At 44.3% G+C, this 19522-nt stretch overlaps 1 protein-coding gene across 1 annotated transcript in view; it reads right to left on the reverse strand.

The window, feature by feature from the left end:
- Window position 1: 1 nt before the first annotated feature.
- The window catches only part of rbms2b (RNA binding motif, single stranded interacting protein 2b), a 21818-nt gene continuing 2297 nt past the window's right edge, over window positions 2-19522 (reverse strand). The window contains exons 2-14 of the mRNA XM_053424351.1: window positions 13520-13734; window positions 9876-9934; window positions 8709-8800; window positions 5865-6022; window positions 5317-5396; window positions 5101-5210; window positions 4961-5007; window positions 4782-4875; window positions 4318-4368; window positions 4099-4209; window positions 3078-3158; window positions 2887-2979; window positions 2-2782 (exon numbers count right to left, since the gene is read on the reverse strand). Of these exons, the coding sequence (XP_053280326.1) occupies window positions 2902-2979; window positions 3078-3158; window positions 4099-4209; window positions 4318-4368; window positions 4782-4875; window positions 4961-5007; window positions 5101-5210; window positions 5317-5396; window positions 5865-6022; window positions 8709-8800; window positions 9876-9934; window positions 13520-13734 (1176 nt within the window). The 3' untranslated portion in view covers window positions 2-2782; window positions 2887-2901. The remainder of the gene's footprint in view (window positions 2783-2886; window positions 2980-3077; window positions 3159-4098; window positions 4210-4317; window positions 4369-4781; window positions 4876-4960; window positions 5008-5100; window positions 5211-5316; window positions 5397-5864; window positions 6023-8708; window positions 8801-9875; window positions 9935-13519; window positions 13735-19522) is intronic.

A 19522-nucleotide genomic window follows, 5' to 3' on the forward strand; every position in this document is an offset into this window, starting at 1 on the left:
CCACAGTGAAAAAGCTTTATTTAAAAAAGAAAAAGACAAGTTCAAAATCAAACCAAGTTAAATGTTTTAATAGCTGAAGGGTTTCCTATCTGTGGAGGAGACGGGGCCTGTGTCACGGCACCGATATTTACTGAGGAGATTGATGAACAGAGAAGTCGCTGAACATGGGTTACAAACTGGTCCCATGTGTGACTTGATATAATGAATGACCTTCAGCCCAAAGTTCTCTAAACACATAGCAGCAACAGTTCGACTCGGTACACCACCGCTCACTTTATTCCATGTCTTGGATGAACAATAAAGGAATGAGAAAGTAACACAGAATGAAGGAAGTTGTAAATATCTCTTTGCTTCATAGATCTGTGTTCAGAGCAGTTCTGCTTTAGCAAAAGTATTTTTCTAACAGCAGTGCATGAGGATAACCCCCCTCCCCCGACATATTCCAGTCGGAGGTAAAGCCCGTCGAATGTGAGTCGCACTTCACGATCCCTTCCGGTGAAATCTAAGGCATTTCTGTGAAGTTAAATTGTCTCCTGTAAATAAACAGTTTCATGGTTTAAAAGAACTAAAACAGTTTCCATCGCACAAAAAAACAACTAACTGTGAATTGGATGAAATGTTGAATTACATCGAACGAGCCAATGGTTTTCTTTTCAGTTTTTTTTTATGTTATTCCTCCATCTCCTGCAGTCGTATTAACCTCATTTTGGTTTGTAACAGTTCCCTTTTAATGCAGCATCTCACTAACAATGAATGAACCAACGATTAATGTGTCACTGTGAACATGATAGAATGGACAATGAAAGAAAAGGTCCACGTAAGCCAGACTGAAGTATTAGCATGAGGTGATCCGTAGTGTGGTATCTGTAGTATTGCATTTATAAGGATAATAAATTAATTGCATAGATCGTCAGACCTTGGGCGTGTGTTTTATTCCGGACGTTGGACGGAAGAGTTAAAGGATGTGGACACAGTACCAGCTGTGAACAGCCATGAGACCTGCTGTAGTGTTGTCTATTGCCCGTGAACCTTGCGCACAAACTGAATCTACTGTACATCTCTCTGGCAGGATGAGGTAAGTCGAGGTTTCTCTCTTTCTTTTTTTGAGCATATATTTCGTGTTCTGTCGTTTCCCCAACGGCTTGGGGCAAAGCTCTGTAACAATGCATCTGAACCTATAGCATATAATATAATTCAACCATCGAGAGGAGTCGTGGTCATAAAAAGCGCCGACAACTGTGACACACAAAGTGAAATGTCCCCCCCCCCCCCCCCCCCCCCCATCGCAAAAACAAAACAAAAATCTAAGCCTCTTTCAAATCAACACTGAAACCAGAACGAGAGAAGTGAGCAAACACACAAACAAATCACAAAACATTTCTCACTAGTTGAAGCACACAGCACACTATCAAAAATAAAATCGAAGCTTCTTTGAAAATCTTTAAAGTATTTAAAAAAAAAAAAAAAATCTTAAGAAAACCTTTAAATAAGAAATGTCAAAATAAGAACATGAGGGGGACAGAAACAGAAAAGTAGAAGCAGAAGCAAAAACAAAGCAATGGCCACTTTTTGTTTTTACCGGCATCCCGACTGTCCATAATAATCCACCTGTTAAGTGTTCATTGAAGATGTTCCCACGTCTGTGCAATAAAAAACTTAAACTCTAATAACAACTTCTACTTATTTCTACTTTGTTTTTTGGGGGTTCGGTGGAGATTCGGCCTTCCCCTTTAATAAAAGAGAAAACCCATTCCTTTTGTTCAATTTGGTAAATTGTTGTCACTCAAATAACCGAAGCATTTTTACTACACAGAGGAATGAAAATCTAAATAAAGCCTCCATAAATTCAAATCTCTTATTTACAGGGCAGCTCTGAGTGAGATGTGATCCCAGTGAAGCAACTTTGGATTTAATCGAGCGGAGGAGCTCAAAAGCAAAACAACATTTAGACTTTTCTTTATCTCTGGAATGATTTAAATCTATTCATCTCTTTTTCGAAAGGAGTCTACTCTGTGAAATCTGTCAACAATGAGGGTCATCTCTAAATGTACTGGTCTGTGTCCTCCTCTGATTGTCTGAAGCTTTGTCGAGATTGTTGGAACTTTAAATTATTTGAGAGTCAAGTGCCAAAAAGGAAGCAAAAAATCTGTCAGAAAGAAACAAAAGTATTAAACTTGGCTGCCACTTGAAGAAAAGCTTATTCCGAGTCAGCACCATATCCCACTGAAATATGATTCCTCAGCTTTTTGCCGTCTGTTTTCAGATATTTGCACCAATCGATCAAACCAGGACACGTGAAGCTAGAAACACAACAAATCAAACAATTATGTACAAAAAGGCAGGTTTTTAAAGCCTGAAAGTATCAGACTAAAAACAAACGAGAAGCAAAATCAGCACATTTAAAAAAAAAATGTCAACGCAGCATGACTCAAAATAAAAGAAAAATGGTGTTGAAATGTTCTTTTCCTGGTTTCACTCTAGTTTAAAACCTATGAAATGTGTGTCTGTTGTGTTTTTTCCTTGACTGTTATCAAAATAGACGCTCCCTCTTCTGTTCCTCTGTCTCAGCTCGCCTGCCAGCCTCCAGCCTTCCATGTTTGGAGTAAAAGAGTTTGTTTTAAAACTATGAGTTTGTAGAAAATGTCCTTTTTTATTTTTTTGTCCTTTCTTTGTAACAGTCCATATTCCCCCCCCGAGCGCCTGGTGCCTTTCATGCAGAGTCCCTGTGCCGAGCTTCAGCACTCGGGCCCTTTGGAGAGTCGCTCCGGCTCCAGAGGAAGATCTGACACAAGAGCAGCCAATTAGAAACCGGAGGCAGCCGCAGCGAGTCCTTGAGCTCTCGCACGTAAAGATTAAGATGTACAGAAGCACAGGATCAAAGCTCACCTCTGCCCCCCCCCTTCACTTGTTATGCTGGTAGGTGTAGGTTGTGTGTTCCGTGGGTGTCTCTATGGCAACAGGTTGTTGGACAGCACTTTCCTGAGAGGGAGGCGGCAAAGATCAAATCCATAAGTGACTGTTTCACATCACGTGATGCTGCTCTAGTGAGAGACAGAAAGAAAAGGAGAGGCTCTTACCTCAACGGAGATGCTGGTGGCAGGCACTTGGGTGTACTGGGGGATGTAGGTCCCCTGCATAGATGTGTTTGCAGGCATATACTGGAGGGAGGTGGAAATAATAAGTTCACTGGACGCTACAGTGGTGAATGAAACTGTCACAGAAAACTTTCATCAACCCCCTAAACAAGCTGCAATTCAAGTCCTGTCCAATAAGGACCAAACAATTATAACTCTTATTCTAAAACGTATCTATTTATTAATTTCTGCAATTATTCATTCATTTATTTGTACATTGTTACATTTATTTATCTATTTCTAATTCTTAATTCATAGAATTTATTTTATTCAAATAAAGGTATACAGTTTGAAATAGCATTTGAGTATCTCTATTATTTATTCATTAAGACATTCATTTCTACATGTTTTCATTCATTTATTTCTACATTGTTACATTTATTTCTGTAGTTTTCTTTTTATCAGGCAGGTTTAACTCTAAAGTCTAAAGAGGGATTGGTTATAGCAGTGAGATCAGATCCACTACTTCTGGACTCGGCCGATATATTATTTTATTTTTGTTTGCGTCCTGGGCCACGTATGAAGGAGCACATACTCAGCTGACATCCTCCATCACCAAAATATCAACACTGACCAAAACATAATTCTATTTTAGTTTTTCAAATCGGTAAAATCTTACCTCATCTCATTGCTAACTGGGTAAAACAACATGATTTGGTCTTTGTGAACAGATGTGACCCGCGTCATTATTTGCATATAGAGTGGATAAGTGGTCACAGGAGACACATTAATACCAGGTCTGAACAGGGCCTGGGTTCCGAAGCACTTAATGAATATGAGGTAAACAACGTCTTTTATCATTACTCTAGAAATGTCCTGTCTGTATCAGGGACTGCTCAGGTAGAAAGGTGCCCCCCCCCCCCCGCTCACATTTGCCCTCACCAATGTTCCAAGTTGCCTCACGCAGCCTTAGCCGTTAAATATGGACAACAGCTCGATGCTTAGCTCTGCGCTCATTACTCACTGTGCCGCTGCTGCCCATGGAGAGGTGGCTGAGCTGCTGTGCCAGGGGCCCCATCATCGAGGTGGGCTGGATGGACATGGTGTGGTCCATCCCCGGAGTCAGGACGGCTCCCTGTGGACACACACACACACACACAGGGTGACGCAGCGTGAAGCCAGCAAATTATTAAAAGAAATCAGCCGCAGCAGGAGGGAAAACCAACAGCTTCTAAATACTTACGTTGGGCGGCATGATGTACGACTGGTGGTGTATCCAGGACGGGTTGTGTACCTGCAGGAGCAAGAAAGACACGTGTTATAAAGGATGGAAATTACATACTAGGTTTGAAACTTGACTGTGAGGAATGGGGCCTGTGGTGATGCTGGTTGCAGCACTGTGAGAGTGACCTGCAGTAATTGTCCAATGTGTCTAATGTGTCCAAAACGTACCAAATTCGTCATTGCATTTCATTGGGACATTAAAAATTGGGTTCTCAAGATTTGCACGCCACATCATTCTAGATATTTTCTAGAATTGTCCCATAGATAGAAGACAAGCAAAGTCTGACAAGTTCAGCTGTAGTTATTTTACAGTTAAGCATGTTTAGGATATTATTGATTGGATTTATTGTTATGTAACAGGAGGGCCTGGGATTGTCGGTCACAAATACACTAACAACCCAAAGAGTAAGAATCCTCCAGTACCTGGTAGGTGGACATGGGTGAATGCATGTAAGGGGAGAGGGAAGCTGGTCCCATCATCCTGTTGGGGGCCATGCTGTACGGAGAGGAGTAGAACCTGCAGAGAAGAGACACAAAGTCATGAGAAACCACAACACGATCCCACGCACACACAAAGGATTCATCAGAGCAGAAGTACTGACCCGTTCTGTAAGGCGCTGGTGGGGTCGTAGGTGAGGGTCATTCCTCCCTGGAGGGAAAAGAGGAAGTAGCGCGTCAGTAAGAGGCCGATCGACGTACGACTGCACAAATCTCAGAGAATTAAGCAAAGTCATAAACTCACCGTCTCCCCGTCTCGAGTCCAGAGCCGGCCGTTCTGCAGATACTTCCCTTGACTCTGACGCTTCTTCTGACCGCCGTCAGCAAATTTGCACAGCAAGGGTTCTGACGGCACTGGACCAGGGATTTTCAAAATAAGAGCTTATTATATTTGTGAAAGACTATATTCAGTTTCATGCATGAGGTAAAACTCTCTGGATTAGATTCTGTTTGGACTCACCTGGGACTCCAGGTGGAGTTTTGATGTATTTTCCATTGAAATGTTGAATGATGGCCTCGCATTTCTCTGTTGACTCCATCCTAGAAGAAAAGATTGATGATAAGCGTCTATTAAAAACAATCTCTTCAGCAGGTGATACAACATTTCTTGTGCAATCATCCTGTACCACTGGACTTTACTGAATTACTTATTTCTATACAACAATACTTTTCTGTAGTGAAAGGTGTATATTATGTTGTTCTGTTCTGTTCTGTTCTATATTTTCTCTAAGTTCTGACTGAATTTCCCCGGCGTGGGATCAATAAAGTTTTATCTTCTATCATATCTTATTTCCAATTGGAGCTGTTCTACAAGTATTGGCCACCAGAGGGCTCACTCACCATCATTAATCCTTGACAAAACTGTAAATTGATCCTCAGCTTGTGTACTGTCTACACTCATTTATATGTGTAACTGGATATAGTGATCGAAGCCCATGAGGCTAAACCATCACTAACCGACTCACACCCACGGCCCTAGCACACGTGACTGAACACCGGAGTGTGTACCTGGCGAAGCCCACTCCTCGGCTGGTCCCGTTGGCGTCACGGAGGATGCGCGTGGAAATGGCCTGGCTGAAGGGCTTCAGCATGCTCTCCAGCTCCTGCTCGTCCATGGACAGAGGCAGGTTGGAGATGTACAGGTTGGTGGGGTCCTGCTCCTGTTGCTGAACGCACAGAAAGAGAAAGAAGGATTCACAGTAAGAACCAGGCCCTGTGGTCTCCTCAAATTGAAACAAGCTGCACCTAATGGCACACGCTCGTAAAAATCAGTCCCCCAAAAGTGCCAATTTCCCACCCACCAAGATTCATGAATTATTCTCTGGAGAATTTGTGATAATGTCAAAAAATGCGATGATAAAGTAAGTGAGTTAAAGAACTTACTGGATCCACCCCCTGAAAAACAGAAACAAAGGGACAGGAGTGAAAACATTGGCGGAGGTGATGAGGACGAGACAGAGTGAGAGCTCTTTATTTCCTCTAGTGATAGAATCCAGACTGTATCGTAATAATAAATATAACGAGGACCTGTATATTTAACCTTTTAAGAGGAAGTGTGTGAGACATCTGATATTTAGAAGGATGGCAGACAGTAAGAGGAACAGTTGAGAGAGAGGGGAGAGAGGGGAGAGAGGGGGGTAGAGGTTTTGAGGTCATAGGTGGATTTTGGTTTTGGTTTTGAGGAGAACGTGAGCAGCATGGATGAGATCCAAGGAGCAAACGTACTCAGAGATGGTGGAGAGCACGTAACCTGAGCCTCTCTCTCTCTCTCTCTCTCTCTCTCTCTCTCTCTCTCTCTCTCTCTCTCTCTCTCTCTCTCTCTCTCTCTCTCTCTCTCTCTCTGTTCCCTTCCACTTGTATTCACCCAGCTCTCTTTCTTTCATCACTCCTCGCTCGTTCTCCATCACTCGTATGCTATTGCCAAAAGGGTAGAGGACGGGGCAATTGGAGGCAACTAGCCTCTTCAGAGGATGAAAGAGCGGGATCCAGGTAATGTGATCTCAAAGCATAATTACATTTCCAACGGCTCCCCGTCCGCGGATGATCAAAGATGATTGCTTGCGCTCGCTTCGGTGGAGAAATCGCGGCTGAGACGTTTCGGACGAAGACCTTTGGAAATAATCTGAAGAACATCTGAAGCATTGTGCTATCACCTCGCCACAAGGCAAACATTATCATCCCCTTTCCCAGGTCGTAGTATGATAATGTGTCGCTTGCATTCAGGCTGGTTACATTCATGTGGCAATCCTGACCTTGAATGCAGAGGCACCGGCTCTGTCGTCTTGCATAAATCACACAGATTATGCAGCTTTCCCAAATCGGAATTTGAAATAAGAATCTCTCGACAATTAATTTCACACTTCCGAGCCGTGTTGTGGGCTTTTATTGTCCTCCCTTTGCCTCCTGCTCAAACAAACTTGATTTGAACAACAGGATCTTATGAGATAAGCGTTCTGTATCCCCCTCTAGCCATGATGCATATTCATGATCCCCGAGTACAGATGTGATTAAAAACCTGTAAATGCGGCGTGAATTAATTTCCCCTCTATAAATAATGCATGTGTAATCGTTGCGACCTGTGGTGAAGGTGATTTCTCCTTCAGCCCCCCCCCCCCCTCCACCTCCTCCTCCTCCTCCTCCTCTTCCTCCCTCACAACGAGCTAACGGCGGAGCTGGAACCAATGAGAGTGAGCGGAGGAGATCCGCTGTGGATTTTCGACCGCGAATGAGTCAGAGTGAGTCACAGAGAAATCTGACACAGGCGTAAGCCCGGCTGTAAACCAGGAGAGAAGGAGTGAGTGAAATCAAGTTATTCTGTGAGCAAGAAGCCGTATGAATGTCAGTGATCCAGCTTAGCGACAGATCAGCTTTCCCAGGGTGTCGGTGGCGTGCATGTACGCGTGCTTGCTTTTGACTGTGTCATAATCCGGTTCAGGCAAGGCTGTTGAAGTGCGTGCACGTGTGTGTGTGTGTGTGTGTGTGTGTGTGTGTGTGTGTGTGTGGTGTGTGTGTTGACAGGGCGGGTGGCTGGGCACAAGGCCCTGCTGACTGTGGAGCTGCTCAGACACTGAGTCAGATGCCACCAGGGAGAACAGATAGGTCCTTTGTGCAGGGAGCTCGGAGACCAGGCCCTGGGACCCGCTCCCCCAACACCGTCATCACTAAGAAGCACGGCAGGCTCACACACACGCACGTACACTCGATACCTGTCCGTGCCCTTTTGTACGTGCACACACATAATGTATTCTACAGTGCATTCATATCCCAAATGTGCTGATGTCAACACACACCCACACGTGCATACAGTGCGCCGCCCATGACTCACCCTTGTTCAAAAAGCAAAATTTTGCCTAGGAACAACCTTCCTGCTGCAGGGTCACTGATCACTTCATCTATAATCTACACTGCTTATCTCTCTGAGGGTCACAGGGGAGCCAATCCCAGCTGAGCGTTGGGCGACAGGCGAGGCACTGGACCGATCACCAGCGTATCACTGGGCCAATATACAGAGACACAAACAACCATTCACACTCACATCCGCACCTATGGTCAATTTAGAATTGAACTGCAGGTATTTCATGTGGGAGGAAGCCGGAGCACCTGGAGGAAACCCACACAAACACGTGAGAGAACATGCAAACTCCCCAGAGGACGGGATTTAAACCCGTAACCTTTTTTCCTGCGAGGCAACAGTGCTTAACACAACCCTGCGCAGCCCCATAAGTAATTCATCATTCATCCAACTATCACTATCAAAATATCGCTGTGTTGTTTTTGTTTCCCATTCGCAGAAGATTTAACTCTGACAAAATAAATATTGACAGACAGTGACAGCTGATGTGTGGTTCTTACCTTGGCCATCTGAGCCTGCACTCCACCGGCCTTCAGCGCAGTCACGGCCTTCTGAGCCGAGGCCGGATTGTCAAAATCCACAAATCCATAGCCTGCGGGGAACGAAGACATACGAGCTTCAACCATGAGGTATGCATAACACGCGACTCCATACACACAGACGTGCACTTTGAAGACACTTACCTCAACACACGACAAACATTGGGAAAACCAAAAGCAACGGAACTTTACTGAGAAGAGCGAATCAGCAAACGTGACGTGACCTCAGAACTGAAATATTTCACACAAACGACGGCAGAGATGACAAACTGTCTCTTTTCCACCTCTCTGTTGTTGATATGCAGTGAAAACACCAGCAACTGACAGGATGAAGGTGTCTATGCATATATTATCTACTAAAGAGTCAACAAGGGATGCACAATCCGACAATACAAGACATAATTAGATGCTAAGTATGTCTCCTTCCATTGTAACATTTCCCTGTTTACAATCTGCCACACTGCTTTTCACAATAAAATGATTGTAATAAAAATAAAAAATATTATGGATTTCCTTTTTTTTTTACATCTCTGATTTATTGACTCAAGAAACTAAACACTGAAGACATAGCAGAACTAAAGGTCACTTAGTAGAACGCCTAGGCTGAACATTTCCTTCCACCATTAACTGGATCTGATTCTGCACCAAATTGTACAAACACACAGATCTTAACAACGTAAATGTGTCAAGAAGATTCATACATTATTTTATTTATTTGTCTGTTTTTGTTTAGATGTTTTGTCTCTAAAATACTTTCCCTTGATTTCTCAGAGAATAATTTATGGATGAGTATATAGTTAACAGTGTGTGCATTTTAGTGAATTGAAATGGGGTAGTATAAACGGACTGTTGGGCCTTTGCACAGCACTTTACTGAGTGTCACTCTGGTTTACAAATACTTTTAACTTTACAATACATGTATTTAAATGTATTTGAACCAGTCCTCTCTATTACTTCTTATGTGATACTCAACAGTTGTTTTAACAAAGATTGCAATGACCTTACATTGAAAGCACAGCCTTATATAATGATTTCCCAGTCATTCTCCTTCTGCAAATCCACAGGTCACATGCTGACGTACTTTTCTCTGCACAACACTTTGCTCCGACCTGTTGTTTGCACCCTCACCTTTGCACTTGTTGGTGGTCTTGTCCAGGATGGCCTTAGTGGATACGATTTTCCCGTACCTGAAAAACAGGGAGGTTTACTCTCAAAAGGCCGTCCTTGCACCGTGCGCTGAACATAATTACCTGTTTACATTCAATATTAGCATTGCAACATCGCTGACGCAGTGCGGCTGCTCCCTAAACTCAGGACACCCTGAGAGAGGGTGCTCCATGATGACTGAATTACAATTCACCTGACAGATTCAGTGCAGTGACACTCGATGCGCCTGCACCATCTGATAATGAACGATGTGCATAGGGACATCTTCAGCGAGGGCGGTGGGACATAAATTACATGAAGGAAGAGGTGTCCTGTGGGTTTCTGCACGCTAGGAACAACTATAGGATTTATACATCTTATACACACAGGGGATCACATATCAATCCAGCGTGATGGGATAATGATAAAATGTGTACTGCTGTATTTTTTCAGATTAGGAAAATGGTGCATTTTCTTCAGAGCTGGCCGGCTGTGGATACTGCAGATGCACAGGATAGTGGGCAAATGCTTCTGTGAGGCAGTGTCTATCAGTTCCCATCTCTCCCGGCATGTGCATGCAGTGTAATCTGATATGCCTCTCCTTGGCTGTCCTGTCCAACGCTGGCTCCCGGCCATACTCTCATTCTGCTAACCAGCTTCGCTCCAGGCAGCGTTCAACCCTCCTCTGGGTCTTAGTGCCCCTCACGGAGCGAGCCAGCTTTTCACCCAGTGACACTGCACCAACGCCACATGTCATCTGAGCTAGAGTCACTGTCATGGTGCGGCTTATCGACAACTGTGATGACCAGTAGTGTGTCAATTCATCTGTTGGATTACAACTTCAGGATCTTTAAATCTCAACAGTTTAAAGTGCACATTTGATGTTTTGGAAGATTTTCCCTCTCCTTTCCCTTTAGTGTGTCAAATATTGTTTTTGAGCGTGTAGGAGGTCGGCTACGTTACAAAGGGCAAAGTACACAACAAAGGGATTCCATCTGTCCTGCGGGGAAAACACCGCTCCTGTAGAACCAGAAACACCTCGTCTGCTCCCGTAAAGCACCTACGTCACCAGATAACACGCACCATGTTCAACAACCGGCTTGTTTTGTTCAAATTGGTACACGGCAGAACAGGCGTCATTATTTTCAAGGCTACAACGGTGTTTACGGCTGATAAGGAAGCGTCTGGTTCATTTTCAACACATGCTCCAAGCAGTTGATCAAATTTTAGGGAGAGCGGGGAAGATGACCTCCTTATGGACAGAAAGTGAAAAGAAGAATCACAGCAACGTATGATATAGGACAAAATAATGTATATTTTGAATGTAACAGCATTTACATGAACTTATTCCGGTAGACTAAATTATAAAACTGTACATGGCCAAAATATGGTCTCTTTAGGGTCACCTGTGAAGATAATGTGAATATCAAATGATTCATAATAAATTATTTTCTACTACCAAAGTGCACTACTATGTTGTATATATACACATAAACATTGTAGGGATATATAAGTACTGAATGTATAGTATTCACAGTGTTTAACTTGAGAAAAGAAAAGCCACTGGTTTGATCCTAAAACTGTTTGTCATCTGCTTAATTTCATATTATAGAACTCACCTCTTCCTTATACTTGAGTATAATATATATCTTCTTCTTCTTCTTAATTATTTGGTCTTACTGACTTGCATACCCTACATGAAATACTTTGCGTAGTGTTGAAAAGGATTTTTAATTCAGGGCGTCACATACAGACACCGCAATCGTTTCCTCATCCAACCCAAATTCTCTGCTAATTGAATCTATCCAGTGTTAACATGAAGAGCTGTTGTATTATGCATTTGAACTCCTTTATACCATTACTATTTCATGGTTCATTCCTGATTCTAAACCATAAGCTGCCGCCACATGGACTGGATGGATGAGCCAACATTGTCTTCCTATGCTTTCCCATGCAACATTACTGAGGGACACGCAACTTGCTCGGGTTAAGCCTTCCAAGAACCCCCCCTCTACCTTAGTTACTGTTTACTCTTCACTGCTCACACAGTTGAGATTCTCATTTGTGTTCCGAGGTCTTGGGCTACATGATGCAGAATGAACAGGGGAAGCTGTAGAGACTCAGCCATGTGTGAGGGAGCGCAGCACACAGGGACCAGCCCCACATCCGTCCATGGTCAACCACCGGAGAGAGGACACGGGGGCGAGAACCGAAGTGGCAGCGAGTCACCCACAGAGACAACTGTAGGGGCTGTAGATGGAGAACCAACCCCCCCCCCCCCCCCATCCCCTCCTCTCATCCCCCACTCCCACCTCGCAGTGTGCATACGACCGACTCTCCGTGTGGGGGAGGGGAGCTCGGGGAGTCCTACATGTACGCAAACTACTCAAACTTGAGTAAAGTCTGTGTAATTCCCCTCATGCGTGGTCTTCCGGACTGTTTTACATCCTGATGTTCCAGTATTTCCATGATTTGCCATCACCGGACACAGAGTCCCATCCCGGTCGACTACAACGGTGAATCACGTCGGCCTGAGTGAGCTCCGCCAAAAGGCAAATTTCATGCGTTGATTTTATCTGCAGAAATACGAGAACTGCCCCCACGGAAAACACCACCTGACACTCACACACCCTGAACTCCATTCACTCCTCCCCCCCCTCTGATTCTCTCCATCCACCCTCCCCCCCTCTCCACGCCATTGCCCTTGTTTGCCTTTCCCTTTCCCCTGGGCTCGCCGTTTCCTGTTGGGTTGGGCAGCCTCATGTGGGCCATATCTTCCAGACAGCTGTAAAATAGCAGGCCTCTCCCTCCCTCCCTCTCTCCCTCCCTCTCCCTCCCTCTCTCTCTCCCTTATTCAATCTACCCAGCCCCCTTGTTTCCCTCCTTTTCTCTCCCTCTTCTGGTTCTCATCACGAGCTACAGATTTCAATTAAGCAAGACCAGCTCATTCATCTCGGCCCCGGCTCGGTTTGAAGTCCCAAAAACCGACGACCCAACAAACATTTCAGATGGATTGGATGATGCCGCTGTTTGATGTCTGACTTGATGTCGAGTTTTTCAAAGACTTGCACTCGCGCTGTTGCAGCACAGTGCAGAATACTATAAATAAATACTTATAAAGCGCAGATGAGCAGTAATTCATGTAGAGTAGGCTAAATGTCAAAGCTGGAGCAGACACGCAGGAAGAATAAGCACGAGGGAGGCAGACTAAACACTCTGTACCTGGCTGTTGGAAAGTCTGTGCTCAGCCGGGCCAAACTGAGAGCTCTTAGTTTGCAGATCAAATGATTGTTGGTTTTTCCATAAGGCCACTACATGATGGGTCTTGGATTAAAAAAAAAAAAATGTGTCTCTCTTCTCTGTTCCAGGAATACATGCGAAGGTGTGCTGGAAATGAATGTGCATTTCCAGGGTGAGGAAGCCATCCATCGACCGTGTTTGCCCACGTAGTAATGCAATCCACTCAATCTTTCAGACAAACCATCTATCCATCCGCCCATCACTCTGCTCCGTCCTAATCCACCCTGCTCCCCTAACCCGCTACGTGTTGGTGGAGGGGAAGCCGGAGAGAGATTTATTGGGTGTCTTAAGTAGACGCTGAAGCAAAAGGTTTCTGGTTGACTTACGGCTGACAGAGTTTGACCAGATCCTGGTCTGTGGTTCCTGGGTGGAGGCCACGGATGTACAGGTTCGTCTTGCTCAGTTGCTCTCCCCCGATGCTGCCACTGCTGCTGCCGCTGCCACCGCCGTTGCTGAGGCTGGTGGTGCTGCTGATGATGTTGTTGTTGTTGTTGGGGCTTGAAAGAGCCATCTGATGGTTGGAGGGGGACACATACGGCTGCTGCAGAACAAAGAAAAGGCCAGAGTTACATTTAGGACGGTACAGTCGTACATATGTGCAATAAAATGGACGCAGTGGCTGGATGCAGTGGAAATGAGGCAAGAGCAGCTGTTTAATTGTTCACTTACTGACTCGCTCTAACTACAAGCTTATGGGGAGAAAATCCATTAAGGACACAATTAGCCAGAACATGAGCCACAGTGGCTGGTTAGTCTAACGACATGATGTCAGACGTCCAAATTGGGTCACAGAGTCGGAGCCAGGATATCAATACTAATTTCATTGCTTCATCTGACTTTACGGCGCAGCTATATATTTATATATGTATATGTGTAAGTATGTTCCTTTACTTTGACTTGTTTGTTGTTGATGTTTTCCCTGAGTCCAGTCATTGAAAACAATAAAAGATCAAGTTGAAAAAGGTCATAATGAAGTAACGTGTGAGCTTTTGAGACAATGTACTGCAGGCTCGGCTCATTTATAAAAAAAAAGAATCAAAGATTTAAAATGAGCAGGTTACACAGATACTTTAAATATTTAGCCTCTAGCTTCTGTAAACCCTCAGCAGGGATTTTGTCTAAAGCCTGATGAGTAATAATTGGCTATTTCACAAACTAATTGGTATGGGGGTTTATGTTTGCTTATGTAAAGATATAAAAACGCTCAAAAGATAGGCATTCATTTTCGTAACTCAAGTTGTATGTATTTGGTTATATTTGTGTGTTTTATTTATGCTTAGTAAAGTTTACACTTAAACTGTAAAACTATCAAGCCCCTTCTTGATCACAACAGTTTGTTGATTACATCATAGGAATCATTGCCAAAATCTCTTAACTGGCCAATATATCAGCACGTGAATTTTTTTTACTCCTCAATATCTGTATCGGCATCAGCCCCCGAAAATCCATATGTGCCAGGCGGTAATTTAGTCCCTCCAATATATCCTGCTTGACAGGCAGATGAAATGAGCCCTGCCTCTACTACTCTACATGTAGGTTAGTGCACAAATAAATGATCTGGAATGTTTTAACGTTGATTGGCAAACCAACCTGACCCTGTGTGGTGAAAACACTGTTGCCTGTAGACATGCATCAGTGAAGGCCGGGACACAGAGTCATTGTTTCACTGTGTCTGTACATCTGATGCACACTCTACACTGATTATCATCTTTTACAGCTCGCATTTAAACACACAGCACATACATAAGTGTATATATCAAGACTTTTAACTTAATTATTACATGTGCAAGAGAGCCAAACCAACTTTTGGCTGAAGAGTAAACTGTAAAAATAAAAGTACAGCACACATGGGAACTGAGCTCTCTAATAAATGCAACAAAAACAAAACCAATAAAAGTGTAATGTTAAATCTGGCTGGAATTAGAGTGACTGAGAGTTCTGCTGCAGGAGAGGCTTTAGAGCTGCGGTCTGAAGCTGAAGCAGTTTTCACTGGGGGTAGTTGAAACAGTTCCAATCCAAACTGTTCACAGGCAGATCTGTGGACGATCAACATCAGCCAGCACATTGTTTCTGGACAGACATTATAATATTTGCTTTTTAAAAAAATGCTCACCACTATTGTCTTGGTTTTTTGGGCAGAAATACCACTTTTTATAGGTTTCTCTAGTGCAGTACTGTGTGTGCAGATTTGTGCATGTCACGGATGCACTGGTCATTTTATGTGGTGGCTCTTTTCAACTCTAGCATTTCGGGGGGGGGGAGAGAAATCTATTACAGGCCACGGTTTGAAACTGAAATTCGAAATTGAATTGGTCCGCAAGTAAAATGTCAGATAAGTTTGGCTTCGGTGTTGCCCCCTTCCTCTCAGTGCCAGAGGAGGAGGAACCATTTGATTAGTTATGGTCAGCAGGCCCGGCCCCCGGGAACAATAGGGTGGCTTGTTGGACACCACAAGGTCAGCACTGGACCACCAGCTTGTTAAAAGAGGAGGAGCTGTCAGAAGACTGCTGGAATCAAGCTAATTATATCCTCTCTACTTCTCTCTGCTGTGACTCTGATGAAAACCACTGTCACCAGTTTGATACGGATTCCTGAAACGGAAATCTACGAGGCAACATCACGATTTAAACAAATTAGGATGTTAAAGTTGAAAGCAGATTTTAAACCGTTGTTCATCAATATAGATCATCGGGATTTTAAAAAGGGTTAAACCAAAATCGAATATGTTCTATCATCCAAAATGTTACAAAGCAATTTGCGAGACAGTCGCTGAAAGGCGTCCCTGAGCGGATAAAAGTATCAGTAAACAAACCGCAGCCAATCGACGAATAGATCTCCAACTAAACACATTTTTACAACTCCTCCCGAGATAAGTAGCAAAGGAAAGGACAGGGAAAATGCAGCATTAAATTCAGTATGGATTATTCCCTCTATTACGTTTTTATTATTCTAAATAATTTAAAGTCCGGCACTTGACTGAACTTTCTGATCACATGTCTTTAAAACTGCTACTTTTTTGTATTGTCTTTTGTCTGTTATGTGCACCCGGGTCCTGAGGAATGCAATTTCATTCCACTGACTGTTTTGAAGATTTGGCTGGGCTGGGAAATAAACTTTATTAACTTTATCGTTGGCTCTAGCTGGAGGTCCTCCTGTCATGGAAGACATTTACCTATCTACGTTAGAGTCAAATTATTCAGAGTCCAACATGAGCCACTGTTTCTGACACAGTTTGAAATGGTGTTCAGCATTAGGTTTATTCTTATCCATCACACACCACCATCAGGGAGGCACCTGAGCTCTACCAAACTCATTCTGCAGCATTTTAAAGAAGCCGAGGATACAGCCAGAGTCAGACAGAATTACCTTCAGCCACAAAGAGTCCTGGAACAAACAGTGTGGCCCCTACACCTATAAAAGGCCCCGGCTCAGCATCATGAGGCCGTTCGGAGAATACATGAAGAGACAGAAGACACTGGGACACCCTGAGTAAAAAAACTGCACAAAACTGAGCATTTAAGTATCTAGGAGAATTTGTGGTGGGTGGACACATCAAATATTGGTTTGATACTGCACTCTGAACAATATTTAACTAGGATTTAGGTTTTTTGTATCCCCACTTCCGAGCTGCCGTTTGTTTTTCAAACTGTTTTGGAATCAGCCCTCAGAGCTCACTCCCTGTATTTTCTTAGTCAAGCTGAGAAAATCACAGAGCTTCACACAACCCATTCATCTCCGCCGTCTTCTCTAATCTTTTCTTTAGCATCAATAGTACGCTGTTTGTTTTTCCACAATCAGGAACCTCTCCCTGTGCTTTCCCTCGGCTTCACTGTGGGCCGCCTGCACACACTATCAGGGGGGATGCACCTGCAGAGGCCTGGGGAGATCCAATCTGACAGGGGAGACTGAGCCCGGGACCAAACCTGGCTAGTGAGGCCTGTCTAATTGGGATCTGAGCTTGTTAGCGGAAAGTGCTAATCCCTCTCATGTGCTCTCCAGTCAGAAGGTAGTGTCTCATTAAGACCGCTCTGCTGGGCTCCTTCTGAGAAAAGGATGGCAGCGAGTCAGCTCCACACCTTCTCCCCATCTGTCCCTGTGCCCAGGGCAGGATCCAGGTGTTCTCGCCATGCATGTGAGGCTACGCCTGATGTGCTGGTGCAAAACAAGCCTGCAGAGGAGCGCGAAAACAGCCAGGATCAACACAATCTCCCATCGGCTATCATCTGTTGACAAAGCAGCCTGTGGGGGTCAATAATTTGGAGCGTTGAACATTTCTCCACACAAAACACACAATTGGTGTTTTAGGTCAAGACGACATGTTGGCTCATCTCTATTAAAGGCTATCTGCACATGAATGCCACTAAATGAAAAGGCATTTCGGTCAATGTGTTCCACCTCGTTTTCTCTCCACACAGACTGTTTACCTGTGAGCAACAGAAGCCTGCAGGCTCGAACGTGATTGGTCGGAAATGGAATTGGATTAGATACGGGAAAACTGAAGGCCTCAAAATCTTGTCCCTCGCCAACAGACTCTTCACATTCACATGCAGAATCCGATCCAGATCCATTGCTCCAGATTAGGACCGACAGAAAGTATGATGAGAGACTTATGAGTGCATGATCGGGAAACACAAATCTAATTTTACATCCTGTAACATCATATATCCTACATCCCATAATATCCATTGAGCCAAAACTCTACTTGTTACTCTTCACAGCCGGCCGCATATCTGTTCCCCAGCGTACATGTATCACAGTGTCATCTCCCAGCATTCTTCACATGCCTTTGCAATGCACAAATGTTTGTGTTTCCCTGCTGGAGGAGGACAGGGGCTGTGGGGGGGGGGGGGGGGGGGCACGGTTTAAACCCAGAGGTGAAGCTGTCGCTGTTAAATTAAACTACATTCCTGGAGGCATCCCAGCTCTGTGGGAACTGGGCAATCTGACAAAAACAGGATCATCTCTGAGGAACACAGGAAATCCTTCTGCGCGTAAATAAAGCCCATACTTATTTACAACAGGCGTGCTCTTTTTTACGATGCGTGATAACTTAACCCTGCCCGAGAACAAGTGATGCTCGGTCGCTCCCAGCCACTCGGCGGAGAGAAGCTGGAGACGCACGGAGCGCTCCCATCGCCGTTTATATCAGAGTCCGCAGCTATAGTTGCAGAGAGGTAAATCAGCTCTTTGAGTTATTATTACAGTCGTGCAAGAAGCATAACCACAGTAAGTGGCAGGCCCAGTATGGTGCAGAGAGAGAGAGAGATAGGGGGAGAGAGGGGGGGGGGGGAGGGGGGAGAGTGCTCCAGGCTGAAGACTGATGGTGTGATTACAGTTGGAGAGAGCAGAGGTGAAGCCTGTAGGGAGCGCAGGTGACTCAAGGACTTTTTCTTCCGGGAGGCAACAATGGAGGGCTAAGTGAAACAGGATGCGCGTCTGAAACTCGACAGCAAAGATGTGCACCTGATTGTCTGACACTTGAACGCAACATCCCTCCGGCACCATGTCGCTTTTATCCAAGTGACGCTGACGCTGCTTCAGAAAGCGTCTTAAGGTCAAATCCATTTAGTTCTATCATTTAGTCAGCTTTATCCCGGGAAAAGCAAAAGTCAGAGGGATAAGTATCAAATATTTAAATTAGTTTATCAGTATATTGCTCATCAATATTAAAATAATAATACTTTCCATTACTATACAGTATCATTTCAATAATGGATAAATAAACTGTAATAATCATTATCACTATGGGAGATGATGCGCATATGAGTAAACTACATATCCTGAAGGAGAGACAGAGATCTTAAATGAGGAGTCCTACCTGCTTGGCAACAGAAACCTTAAAAGGCACCGTGGAGAAGATCATAGTGTTACAGACACAGTCTCCTCCTTCTCTGTCTCTGCAGCTGCAGGCCGAACACAAGGTGCAACAAGGTGAGAAGAACCACACAGGAGTGATGGAAATCCTCGGCGTCCCGTGGCTACAAGGTGACACGCGGCTCTGCGCTCTCCTTCTGCTGACTCAACCGCAGATTGATGAAAAAACGCAAATATCCCAAAATAAGTCTGTTTCCGAATGCACCGAAGAGAGCAGAAAGTAAAGTCTCCGGACAAAAGAATTCATCAGTCGGGAGGAATGTTCAGCCTCTCCTCTCTGTGTGAACTCAGCCACTGACAGACGAAAAATCGAGGTATGTGAAACACACAGGGGAGAGAGGGAGAGAGAGATAGAGAGAGAGAGAGAAAAAAAGACTCGGGGCAGTTAATCGAAAGCAGAGGGGAGGGAGAGGGGGGGGGTCTCTTAATCCTTCTCTTTACTCCGCCCTTTTTCT

The sequence above is a fragment of the Pleuronectes platessa genome, chromosome 6 (genome assembly GCF_947347685.1).
Source record: "Pleuronectes platessa chromosome 6, fPlePla1.1, whole genome shotgun sequence".
NCBI classification, from domain to species: domain Eukaryota; kingdom Metazoa; phylum Chordata; class Actinopteri; order Pleuronectiformes; family Pleuronectidae; genus Pleuronectes; species Pleuronectes platessa.